Raw genomic sequence first — 14,507 nt, forward strand, 5'->3', positions numbered from 1 at the left:
GACCGAGCGCAGCTGCTAACTACCACCGCGTAGCATGTCGCATCCGCGTGAGGCATGATCGGCATGAAGCAGTGGTTGTAAACATGTTTATTTTTACTGAATTCAAATAATTTGTGTTTTTAATTTTTTAACTATATTTTAAGTCAACATCATAAAAGATAGAATTTTCAACTTTTATTTGTTATCTTCAAATATAAAACGTGGCGGTTAGCTCCAAAAACCACAAAATGATTCTGGGATTTTGACTTGAGTTCATAATTCAAGATAAATTTTTGTCCATAATGCAATTAAAATTTATTTTAAATACAGTGAAAATGGTAAATTTTTCATTGAAAAATATAAACAGAATTGCCCAAAATGGTGTAAATATTCATTTAATGTTCGCCATTTCTTACATAGATTTGCGGGTCTTAGAAATTATGAATATAATTTTGTACGGTACTACATAAAACTAATTTTTGGGTATAAATTATTTTTATATACAAGTTCGTTAGACATAATAGGTAAGAAATTTAATTTTAATATTGACAAGTAAATTATTATCCAAAAATCAGAAGACAATCGCTACTTTTCTTGTTAAAGTCGATGTCTTCATCACTTACTGACATTTCTTACAAAACCAAGTTTTCTGTTTCACTTTAAAATTCTGTATCTAAGGTTTTTGAATTCTAAATCACTGTCATCTACACTACTTTCTCACTTTTCTTTCAATTTTAGAACTGTCCAAAAGTCGTCCAATCTCGTTATGAGATATTTATTTTTTTCCTGCCATTCATTGTGGTAAAGTGTCGTAAAGATTTTTTTTTTTTAAAAACTAGAAATTGTTCAAACATAAAACAGTTTATTGTGAAGTTTTGAAGTTAGTAACTTTGTGTATGTCGGTGTTGTATATATACATAAATCTATTATATACTATATATTACCACTATTTGTGGTATTTTCTAAGTAAAACTTAAATTAAAAATGGTTAGGTTTTACCAAAAAGTAACTGCCGAATCAATTTATGAAAATATTAACAACTTATGTAATAATTACACTTTTTTAAACGTGATCCTTAGTATTTTTCATACAAGTAAACAAATAAATCAGTTTAAAACGAATGTAAAAAAAACAATATACAGAATCAATCGCCAAAGATTGACAATGTTTGCTTTTGTTTTGGGGAGTTCGAGGGCACGGCAGACGGCACACTAACACATTGATAGCGAACAACTGACCTTACTCAACATGATTTTTGATCTTTTATTTGTTCTTTTTTTTTAAATAACTCATTCGAATCTGGTCCGATAATTTTTGTTTATATCTCAATTTGTAGGTAATTGTTTGAAGAACGATTACACTGAAGGAAAACGACGTAAAAAAATTACCTATTAAGTAATTAATAATTTTCCGCGATGGTGGGTCTGATCAGACCCACCATCGCAGAGGAGGTGTTAATGCCTCTATAATTGAGATAGGTAACGTGTTATCATAGGGATCGTTATTAAATTAGGAGGTTAAATTGTTTAAAATTGTATTTTAACCGGTGGAAATGACGCAAATGAGCCATTATAAAAATAAAATATATTTTTAAGAAATTTACTCCCATAACGTTCCCTCCAATAACGCGGCACCTATCTCAAAATTATAGGGGGTTTACAAAAATAGGGGGTGTAAAAAAAAAGATTTATGGATATATTTTTTTTAGTAAAAGAGAAATACTAGTGTTTTTATTATTAACAAAAATACTTCAATTTCATACTATTTCTGTGAGCCTAAATCTTCTATTATTAGACATAGGTATCAAATTGTGGTAGAATGGGTTCGAACCGAGAAACTCTGACTCAAGTATCCGCGACACGAACCACGGGACCACAACCCGACACTGGGGCAAATCGAGCCATGGCGGTGCATAATGTGTGCGCTGAAGAGCGGTCACAATGAGCCTATAACTCCAGTCCGACTGTCCCCTGACCGAGACAACTGACAATACGGCCTTTGTGGACTAGTTTAGGGAACCGTTTGTCTTTTTTGTTCCAATGCGCGCCGCTCGCGAACTTAAAGCTGGACATTCCAGTGTTTCTCAAAATTCCGTCAGGCACGAAACTGTCGAGCGTAGGATAAGATTGATATTAAGATTATGCTAAAAAACATTTATTAAAAAGTAAACATATCTGTGTACCTCTTTCTTTTAATTTATAACTCATGTAGTAAATAATTATTGTAAGTAATTTTATTATTTATTGATTCGGCATTGACTTTGTGAAATGACATGTTGATTATTTTTTTAAAATTAAACACTTGAATATGCCACTTGATGAGTTTTTTTTATATATACGACTAGTTTCGAAAACTTACCGATGTTTTCATCTTCTGGTAAAAATTAAAACAATTAATTAAGTAAGTTTTCGAAACTAGTCGTATATATTATATATAAATAAAACTCTTCAAGTGGTATATTCTAGTGTTTAATTTTTAAAAAATAGATAACAATTTTTGTTTTTGTTTTTTTTTTTCTGGGTTCTTTATATATTTATATATATATATATATATATATATATATATATATATATATATATATATATATATATATATATATATATATATATATATATATATATATATATATATATATATATATATATATATATATATATATATATATATATATATATATATATATATATATATATATATATATATATATATATATATATATATATATATATATATATATATATATATATATATATATATATATATATATATATATATATATATATGTATATATATATATATATATATATGTTGTATATAAAGGGTCCGCCAAATAACATTTTTTTTTTGAAAATGGGGCGCAAAACATCGAGTGTAGCTTCGGCTGTGTGGCACGTAGCGCCGTCCTGTTGAAACCAAATGTTGCCAATATCCTCTTCTTCAATTTTTGTGAACAAAAATCCGTTCAACATGGCCCGATAACGATCGCCATTGACTAACGGCCACTCCTTGCTCATTTTCAAAGAAAAATGGCCCAATTATGCCTCTGGACCAAAATCCGCACCAAACAGTGACTCGTTTTGGGTGTACCGGCTTTTCAATGTATGCGTGCGGGTTTTTTGTGCCCCAAATACGACAATTTTGCTTGTTTACATACCCGCCAAGATCAAAATGAGCTTCATCCGAAAAGATGATTTTTTTGGCAAAATCGGCATCTTCTGTAAGTCGAATGTCGCAATATTTCCCAGCGTTGTTCAAGCGTATACACAACCATATTCGCTTAGCGGAAGGATAAAACTAATTATCTGTCAAATCAGACATGAGCTAAGTGTTACCATTCACGAAATAAGCACTAGTTAAAAAAAAAAACTTTAGATGGCGGACCCTATATATATATATATATATATATATATATATATATATATATATATATACACATACTTACATACATACATATATTATTTGAATAACAAGCCACTAAAAACAGTTTTAGAACTCCTACGGAATACGATTTTACGAATGTGTTTTATCGAAAAGGTTTCGCATAGATCTTATCTTAAGCCAACAACTAGGCATATGAAAAACAAATATTTTAGGTTTTTCAGTTTTTTTAAATGGAATAGAAAGAAACTAGAAGGCACACATGTTTAATTTCTCAATGCGTATGAAGCAATGAAAATATGAAAAATGTATGAAACTCTATCTATGAGCAATATTTTGTATTATGTATGGCCCAGTACGCCCAACAGATGGCACAGCCATTTTAGTAAAAAAAAGGTCTTTAACTGTTTTTACCACTGCATAAAAAATAATTAAAATATATGTATTTTTTTATCATGTAAATAATTCGTCTCAACACAGGTTATGCTTAAGGAGCCATAATACATATAATTAATAAATAAAAATTAAAAAAAAAACATTTATTTTTATTTTTAAATATGACATAATTTCTAAACATGTTTTCTTTCTGCAGTATCCAACAGTTCTTTGATCTTCCCTCTAGATCTCATTCGTGGAAGAACCATAGCGATTGTCTAGTTCACAGCTAATGGTGCATAGGACACTGCATCAAATGGATGTAATGTTTAGTTGAGGTCAATTACGTGAAGGCAAGGTGATCAATCCTGCGCTACAGGAATCTTCTTCAAACCCTTATCCGCACCCCAATGGTGCATAAGGTACTGCATCATATAAACGCAGTGTTATCCTCATCGTTTACACATGAAGAAAAGGTGATAAGCATTCCACTTCAGGTACCAGTCCAGGGTAATATTGAATAAATATTGGAGTGAAAAAATCACTTATATATATTTTACCCTCCCCCCTGGGAATCGAACCCGGGACCCTCGGAATGGTAGCCAAGCGTGCTGACCATTACTACGGAGGCGGACTACCGGAACCGGTATGGGGTAATATTGATTGATTAAAAAATATAATAGCGAAAAAAAAATACTTATATTTATTTTGACCCCTCTGGGAACCGAACCCAGGACCTCTATCTTGGTAGCTAAATACTCTAACCACTATACTATGGAGGTGGAAAAATATTGTACCTTTATCACAAATGATTTAAGTATAATTGAAATAAACACTTCCTGTAATTTCGTCATTTGAAAAGTGTATTATGTTAGACGTCTTTAGTGCCAATATTATTAATCCTTAACCTAGACGGATCGAACAGGGGGATTGAAATCCCCCATATACGAGGACAAATTTTAAATAGACATCTTTAGTATCATAATAGCTACTTACTCCATATTTCTTGTTATCTAAAAAATTATAATGAGAAAAATTTTCCCGTTTTTATTTTTATAATTTCGAATCGTTAAATGTTTTTAAAATATTGTTTTTGATAAAAAGTACAATCAGTCTGTGCCGCGAGATTAATGTAGGTACTTATATAATATCAGAACGTTTATTATTTTTCTGTTGGTTACATGTTATTTCTTTCACTCTAATAAATCTGGTGGAGCACACACACATTGGTCAGCTTCCGTGGTGTAATGATTAGTTTGTTTAGCTAGCGTGCTAGGGGTTCCAGGTTTGATTCCCAGAGGGGGGGGTGAAAATAAACATTAGTTATTTTACACTCGATTATTTATTTTATATTACCCTAGACTGGTGTTTAGAGTGGAGGAGTGATCACCTTGCCTTCATGTAAATAAAGATCAATATTGCGTCAACACGATGTAGTGCTCTATGCACCATTGAGTGCGGATACGGGTTAGAAGAAGAAATACATGTAGAAAAAGTATACTGAAATATTGATAAAAACATGGTGGAAAAGTTAGTAAATGTAAAAATCAACTGGTCTATGGGGCGCAGGTGTGATCACCTTGCCTTCATGTAAATAACGATCAAGATAATACTGCGTCAACATGATACAGTGCTCTATACGCCATTGGGTGAGTATAAGGTATAGAAGAAGAAATAGTTAATCTGGTAATAAGTGAGCGAGACAAATAAACTACTCGGTTTTCATTTGATCTAGTGTCCCGCTACCCGCACTCAGTCGCCTCATGAAGGCGCGTTTGCAAGGACATCGTATCCCTATAACTCAGTTTGAGGCGAGTTGTTACTTGCCGCGAGCGGCGTACTACGATTCCCATACAAATATGAAATGGGGTCTTTTGATACCCCTCTTCGAATCGCGTGTAATTTTTGGACGATCAGAAAGAAAAAGGTTAATCTCTTCCGTGGGAGTAACAGCGAGCTTTATGAATACGGCAAAATTTGTCTCGGTAATCCTGATTGGTGGTCGTATATTCAGGTAAATGAGACATAATGTATTGGTAAAGTTAATAAATTGACTTGCACTTTATCTGCAGAATATTAAAACACTTCATCTTCCGTCTAAATATTTCAATATTTACGTTTTTTACTGATATTTCTTGGTGGAACTTCATTTTGTATTATGAAATAAGTTTATGTTTTTTTCTATTTTTGTCTTATTTAACCGGTGACCGAGTTTGGCTGTTCCTCTTAGCCCGACGAGAGAAGAGAAAAATTAACTTATTTTTGCATTTACTAAGAGCATAATTTTTACTACACAAAAAATAATATTATAACCACCATTATTCATTCTTAATTTTAAAAAAAAGTAACGATACTATTTTTTAAAACATTTTGAGTGTGTCCAAATACTTGTTCAGAAAATCTGGATTATCTCCAATTACAGGAGTTATTTCAAATTATTTTTTGACATCTCATCAAAGATGAAGAAGAATATGTAAGTCTGGGAATTTACGGGGCTGAGGACCGTCATAGGCTGGTTTAAGTGATCATTTTACACAGGTGTAACATTCACCAATTCTACCCATTATTGACAACTACACTATTCAAATTCTTGGAGGTTCTATATATATGAACTATTGGTTCATATTTATAGAACCTCTGAGAATTATATATTTATATATATATATATATATATATATATATATATATATATATATATATATATATATATATATATATATATATATATATATATATATATATATATATATATATATATATATATATATATATATATATATATATATATATATATATATATATATATATATATATATATATATATATATATATATATATATATATATATATATATATATATATATATATATATATATATATATATATATATATTTATATATATATATATATATATATATATATATGTATATATTTATATATATATATATATATATATATATATATATATATATATATATATATATATATATATATATATATATATATATATATATATATATATATATATAAATACAGAAACAACCCTGTTTCACTTACGAGTATATGGCAAAAATACAAAGTAAAAAATTCCTCAGGATATTGTGTTCTCGGCTACTTCTCGGAGCCATTAAAATCTCATTTAAATTCAGTTTCGCTCGAAAGCCCTCTTTAAAAGCTCGCCGGCAAAGAAAGCTCTTTAATTTCCGCCACCGAACTATCAAAATAATTCGTTTTTATTATCGATGGGACGTGTTACTCGTTTCGCCCACTCAGACGTCGTCGGCAGTCCGGTGTTACGCGCGACAGAATTATGACATACACGAAAATTTAAACAGATATTCGTTATTTATGGATTTCAATTTTGTTACAAGGAAATTTGTTATTGCTTACGTGTTGCTAATTTGTAAGTCCAAAATAAACCCATAACCTAAATAATATTTTTGTTTGTTTTTCCAAAAACTTGTTCCACATGAAGATTACTCCTTTAAAGTATTATTTTTGACCAATGAAGAAATTTTAAATAAATTAAAGATTCTTAAAAATAAAGCAATGAGAATAATGCTTAAGAAAATTTGATAAACATACGAATGTAGAAAAAATGAAAGAAGAAATAAACTGGCTTAAAATGATTATTTTTATGTTTAATATTTTTAACGAATATTTATGCCGTAATATTTAAAGGATAAGCTAGTTTTGAATTGAAAGCAATCATTAACAGGTTACCAGAAATAAGGAAAAAATAAGACTACTTTTTTAAAATAAACAGAGTCGCAAAATTGTATTGTGTATAAGGGTTTGAAAATTTATGATGAGATGCCTGAATATATAATGAATCAAATGAGTCTGAGAAAATTTAAAATAAATGTTGTGTATACTGAAAGAAAATGTAAATATAGATTTATATGATGTTAATTAAGTGTAAATAATAGTTTGTATTAAACGTTATAATATTAATACGCTAACTGAAGAAAAAAATATAAATGATAATAAAAACAAAAAACATGGTTTTGTCCATTTAGAAGTAATATATTCATACTGTTATCTCAACATAAATGAATGAGAGTTTTTTTTAATGAATTACCTAACGTCCTAGTGACTCTGAAATCTAGCTACGGCTTATGCAACACCGCTTATCATAACCCTACTCAGGCTTCAACTTTTTAAGTTACTCGTGAGTGGATTTACTCTTTATGTTGAAAGTTACCATAATTTCATGTAATTCATGAGTGAAAATTCTATGCAAAAACACTCGCAAATAAATAAGAATATCAGTCAGAGTATTTATAGGACAACTTACCGTAGAAAGTATTTTTAAAAACTATCGTTACTTCACCATGTTGGCTTTACTCTGTCGTACATTTAAGTTCAAAAGACCCTTAATTCTTTTAATTCTATTTACATATGTATGTAACTTAAAAGATCAGCTTTTGTTTTAACCTGCTGGCTTTAAAATACCGTGATGTCCGTGATCTCCAATAGTTAGCCTTATACGCGTTGAAAGGCATTACTGGAATTTATTATCGTAATCCATTAATCCTCGGAACTTCGTCCTATAAGGATCCCTTTAAAACTATTCGGTTTATCTTAACCTATTGTTGTTCTGATAACAATAGCGTATGGGAGATGAAAGTAAACATGTGCTACATTAAATATTCAAGATTCTAGGTCCTGAATACGCATTTCCAAGGATATAATATATACTCCGGCGCTTCACTTCGACAGCTGTTGGATAATTGAAAAAGGATTTAGAAGGATATTATTTTACATAATACGGTTACCCTTTTAAGAGTTGACCTCTTGAGTTTTAAACTACAGACGGGTCTTGTTTATGTAACAAAATAACTAGAAAAATGACTTGAGAACATGGTATCATCAAATTCAAAACATGACTTCACGATAAGATAAATTTTGTGTGGTGAATTGGGTTAGGTAAAATGATTTTCGTCATTTGAAATATCTAAAAGATTCACAAAGTGGGTGATGAATAGTTTTTCTAAAGACAAAATGGTAAAAATAACATTTAGGAGTTTTTAAATCATATTTATAAATCATATTTTTTAAATCATATTTTCATATGGTGTACGGAGTGTGTGGAAGTTTTTGGTAAGGAAATGTAATTAACTTTGACTATTTTAATGTTTAAGAATTTAATAAACCCTGATAAAGACAAGGTTCTTGTCGAAACCGGTTGGTTAAAGTGTACTTATAATAAAAAGTGGTTAAAGCAAAGTTGTTTAATTTTATAAAGTTTATAAAATGTGCCACAAGGTATTTGCGAAAAACATTCAAGAAATAAAATGGTAAATTTTACGTAGTGCATAAAGCGATTGCCTAAATCAGTCAATGACAAGTTGTATGTCCTGTTAATGCCAATAAAGACTCATATTCCTTTGTTAAAAAAAAAAAAACAAAATAGTTTTATGAATGAAGAGCAAAGTAATAAATTATCAAATTGTAAAGGATGAAAAAATGCTAAATGCAAAAGACGAATATGCGGCATAACGTTGTAAAGTAGATGTTTGAATGATCGAATTAAGAAAAAAATGCTTAGCTGAGATAAGCATAATCTATTTTGTTTATGAAAAGCATTGATAACTTTCTGGCATGGTAATAAAACACTCTCCTTACCATCCATTGTTTACATTGTGTAATACCACTTTTATAAGTATAATTATTTTACATGTAAATAAAACTGGTCTTTGTTTAGATAATCTAAAAAAATTAGAAATAAGTAAAGCAATCAATAAAGATGTACCCATAATAAATAACTGACTAAATTTAACTTCGAGTCCACTTTTGAAAATGTTCCCACTGTGATTCATTTGTCGTCTTTCTCTCTTTCAAAATTGTAATAATTTAATTTTAATTTAAATCATTTTAATGTAATAACTTTATTTTAATTCTAATTACCTAATGATGGAATAACTTTCCGAAACCGGTAGTCAAAAATAAGTGTTTTAAAAAACTGGTATTACACACAAAGTAAACAATGAATGGTAAGGAGAGTGTTTTTTTAAAACATAATCGATAAATTTGAGAAAATCGTGTTTAAATGGATTGGACGTGTGAAACGAATTTACGAGAAAAGAACGGAATGAGGAAAGAGGAAAGAAAACAAAATTTTAAGGCGAATTTTCATGCGAATAGAAATAGGGATAGAAGATGACCGAGGAAAACATAGCATGATCAATTATTTCAAATACTTGATGAGTTCAGGTCAAGAGTAGGAATAATTGCTGAGACCCACCAAGCCACCATTTTTTATTGTTTTTAACGATTTCAACCTCATATACACACATAAAAGAGAGAAAAATTAAGAATATAAACATTTTACAATTTTCATAATATGAGCATAAAAGCATTCCCTACCCTGGATAACTCGCGTTCCATATAGAAACACGACCAGTGCCTACTAAGTACTACCTACCTTATATTACTACCCAACTCTACTGCCTATCCTAAAAACTCTGCACGCCACTGCTTGCAGAAGCCTGGAGCAAAACAGATAATTAGATAAATAAGAAGTTTTTAACTCGACAGCAGTGTCGAGCAACTTTTTCCTTAACACTCTTGTACAATAATGGTCCCACTTCGCGAAAACGGTTAATAACCACTATTCAGCACTAATCATGTGTAATTTGAATATGTTTCTTAACTGCTTCACTGCGGTCGCTTGCATTCCACTTTCTAATTAACGCTTAAAAACACTTAAGTGGTTTTGCTGCTGAAAAGGCAATCGGCATTACTTTTGTTTTTTACATTTATTATGTTAGTACACATGCGTGTCATGTTTATTGTATTCAAAGGAGGTAGAAAGAAGGAAAAGCGTATTTTCAACTGGAATTTATATAATTGATGGTTATATAGATAGTAGAATAGAACAGTAATATAGGCAGAGAGATTAGAACGCTACACCAATCTGTTTTTGCACACAATCTTCCACATTTATTATTTTTATTATTCCGGATTATTCCGACTCGTGACCTGACTTTTTTGAAATACTCGATCATTCCAAGTTTTCTTCGGGCTTCTATTACCACATTGGCCTTATGAGGCGAACGTGGTTGGTAATTGGGTTTATTATATTTTCTTCACTCTTTCAATTCACTTGCTAAAACCATCTTAAGACACCATTCTTAATTTGATCGAAAATGCTTTTCTCAACCTTACATTGTTTCCTGGCAAGATCAAGAATTACAAATATTTGAAAGTGATCAGGTTGTATGAGAATATGCATGAATTTAGAAGAGGTGAAGACTGTGTGCAAAGACAGATTCTTATAGCGTTCTATTCACTCTGCCTACCCCTGCGGAAAGGTGGCGAGATAGTTAGTTAGTTAGTTACTCATGCATGTATTATAAAATATGCAAACAAAATTTTGAAAAAAAAAACAATTAATAATCTTTTGTTCAACGAAATTACATATTTTCTGGTTTAAAAATATTACGATAGATTCATACTATAGTGTAAATTATATACCCATGCACAGTCTACGCCTATGTGTGATTTTGTTTTGAATATACATAAATTAATACATACATCATAAAAATTGCACGTCTGGCCTCTAGCGCGGCCGTTCGCTCTCTGAACTCATAAATAGGCCATAACTAGGCGGAACAAATGTCACAATATTAATTTTATATGTTTTTTTAACAACGAAATACAAGATAGTAGACTCTAAAAATCTGTGTTTGATTTAACAATTAATACATAAATTAGATATTTATTCAAATATTTGAGGCGAATGTAGTTGGAAAAAGAAGCAGAGGAAGACCGAGGAAAACCTGGCACAATCAGGTATGTCAAATACTTGAAAGCGGCCGGGTCAGGAGTCGTAATAATCGTCGGGTATGTATGAGGAGATGCATGGATGTAGAAGAGGCGAAGAATGTTTGCAAAGACAGAGTGGTGTGGCGTTCGATTCTCTCTGCCTACCCCTGCGGGGAAGCGACGTGATGGCTTAGTTAGTTAGTTAGTTAGTTTTCTTTTTTAAAAATGCACGTCCGGCCCCTAGCGCGGCCGTTCGGGCTTTGAAATCATGTCTCTGACCGCGGCGATGCTTGCAGAACGGGCGCGGCCACCTCGCTGGGCGGCGGGCTGGTGTGCGCGCGCATCCCGGGGCTGCAGGCGCGCCAGCGCGCGCTGTGCCGCGCCGCGCCCGCCGCGCTGGCCGCCGCCGGCGACGGCGTGCGCCTGGCCAGCGAGGAGTGCCGGCGCCGCTTCGGCGCCCACCGCTGGAACTGCTCCAACATCGGCGGCAACGACGTCTTCGGCCACGTCGTCATAGTCGGTAAGTCGATTAGCATCATCTGAAATGAAAATATCCATTTCTGTAAATGTCTTTCCACTGTTCCGTGTCTGTCTGCTGTGCTAGTCGGGGTTGTGGGCGTCTGTGTACCGGCCAACGTCGAGTCGGAATCGGATCTAGCTGACTAATTGAACTTAACACTAATCCCTTTCACTGCCTATACTGGGATACCTACTTCTAGAAAATTTAGTGATGGACTTACAATCTTGTATTTATTTAGATTGGCAATGACAGATATATTGAAAGCTTTTAAATGTAAATTCACAGTAAATCGGGATACAGTTTTATATTGTTTCACATTTTCAATAAATTTCGCAACTTAGTTGAAAAAAATTGCTTAGCAAGAGCAGATCTGTCAAGAAACCTAGATGCTTCTGTATCAGACCTGGGCATGCGGTGGGATAGCTGTCAATAGCATTATCTGACATGATCACATCTGGTGTGCCGAAAGGGTCCCATATTATTTTCTTCTCACAGCCAATGTTCCTTAGATTCAAAAATTTACTATAATATAGTAATAAATGTAATAAATGTAACCCTGAAGAGGGCAACAGGTTGTTGCCGAAACTAGTTGGTTAATAAAAATGTGAGTGGATCAAAACACAAAGTATTTTTATTTCTCGAAATAATATATCAATATGATCCACAAAGTTAATGCTTTCAATATTCAAAACATTATTTTTATATCATTGTATTATTAGCATATTGATCAACGGAGCTTATTTTAAAAGCGTTTAAGGTATCCTGGATTTATATACAACTTCAAATGTTTCGCAGCATTTTGCGAAGATTACGATTTATTATTCTTTGGAAGATAGATCAGGTGAATCTTTTTCATCGAGTATTGATTACATTGTACATAGAATCACCAAAGAAATCAAAGCGATTGATTTCTTTTGGCAGAGATAGAATAAATATGTGGAGACGATATTCAACACCTGCCTCATTAGATGCTAATTGAAGAAACCATATAAAAACACTTCTTGATTCATCCATCATGGCTTGTCATGCAACGAGATAGTTAATAATAAATGCTTTGTGCATTTCATTACACACAGACGTTAGTTATGTGCTGTGCACTAGGATGGATCGTTTCCTCAAAAGATTCTTTATATATTATTTATATTTGAACTAACTTTGTGATTTTCCATTTTATAATTAAAACGTAACTTTGTTTTAAAATCACCATAAATATTTTATTATAACTTTATTATAATGTATACCGGTTTCGAAGCTAACCGCTTGACTGTGACTGCCAATCAACATAAAAAATAAAGCTACTTGAGATCTACCTAAGCTTCTTTCCCTAACCGTCAAAATATTTTAAATATTGTTTAGTAGATAGTGTTTTAGTATTAATCAGTCTTGATAAAGAAGCGGTTGGCTTCGAAACCGGTAGACATTATAATTAAGTTATAATGAAATATTTATTGTGATTTTAAAACAAAGTTACATTTTAATTATAAAATGGAAAATCACAAAGTTAGTGCTTCAAATATAAATGATTTCTTTATATCTTATTATTTCTCAACAAACATTTTATTAAATGTTCAATATAAAAATAAAAATAAATGAAAAAATCTATTTTAAATAAATTCAACTTTTCCGAGAGAGAAAAAGTTTGCTAACGTAAGTCAATATCACAAACATGAAACAATGCCACGGCATTTGCAGAATATACTCGGTCATCGCATTTCATTTAAAAAAAACGTTTATTGTATTAACTATATTGGAAACCCTATATTGTATTAACATGTAAGTATTTCGGCTCAACACAGGCTATGTCTAAAGAACGATAATACATATAATAAATAAAATACTAAAAAAATGTATCTATGTATGTACCTAAAATAAAAAAAAATAAAATAACAAGAAAAATTCCCATTCAATCATTAACACAAGTCACGCTTTTTTATTTACAAACATGTCATAGTTATGGAGTTTATAGATATCACTACCTCATACAATTTTATTTATTAAATCTATTAGTATTAGACTATAATTTAAGAGTAATAAAATTTATAATTTCAATTATTTTTTTCTCCCCATTTGTTCAATCCTGTTATATTTATAAGATTACAACAATTTAAAACGAATTCTTATTAAAACATACGTTTTTAGTAACATATAAAATTAATATGATTTCCACGTACAACTTATGTGGTGTGTTTATTGTGACACATATAAGAATGAAATATTTCCCAACGTTGTGTGATCCACCCTATTCTTTCCATGTATGTAGCCCGTATATCTGTGGGAAATTAAACCAGTTAGGAAGGCTTCATCTGATATGAGAAAGTATATCTAATTTTATTATTGTCGACCTTAGTTAAACACGAGATAATCCTATATATATATTGTATGATAAGTATAATTCAACTGGAATATTTTTGTTTGTTTTTAAAACTTTTGAAATCTGACTAGTATATAAAAAAAATAGTTTCACAACATTTTCGAGTGTCCAAAT

The 14,507-nt window shown here is 31.2% G+C and overlaps 1 protein-coding gene across 5 annotated transcripts in view; it reads left to right on the forward strand.

Moving 5' to 3' along the window:
* Wnt2 (Wnt oncogene analog 2) overlaps window positions 1–14,507 on the forward strand; it is a 136,200-nt gene that overhangs the window by 77,139 nt on the left and 44,554 nt on the right. For all 5 annotated transcript variants that reach the window (XM_088272190.1, XM_088272189.1, XM_088272192.1 and 2 more), the window contains exon 4: window positions 11,799–12,022. In XM_088272190.1, the coding sequence (XP_088128316.1) occupies window positions 11,799–12,022 (224 nt within the window). The remainder of the gene's footprint in view (window positions 1–11,798; window positions 12,023–14,507) is intronic.

The sequence above is a fragment of the Brachycentrus maculatus genome, unplaced genomic scaffold (genome assembly GCF_059751285.1).
Source record: "Brachycentrus maculatus isolate JH-2025_06_01 unplaced genomic scaffold, ASM5975128v1 h1tg000482l, whole genome shotgun sequence".
Classification (NCBI taxonomy): Eukaryota; Metazoa; Arthropoda; class Insecta; order Trichoptera; family Brachycentridae; genus Brachycentrus; species Brachycentrus maculatus.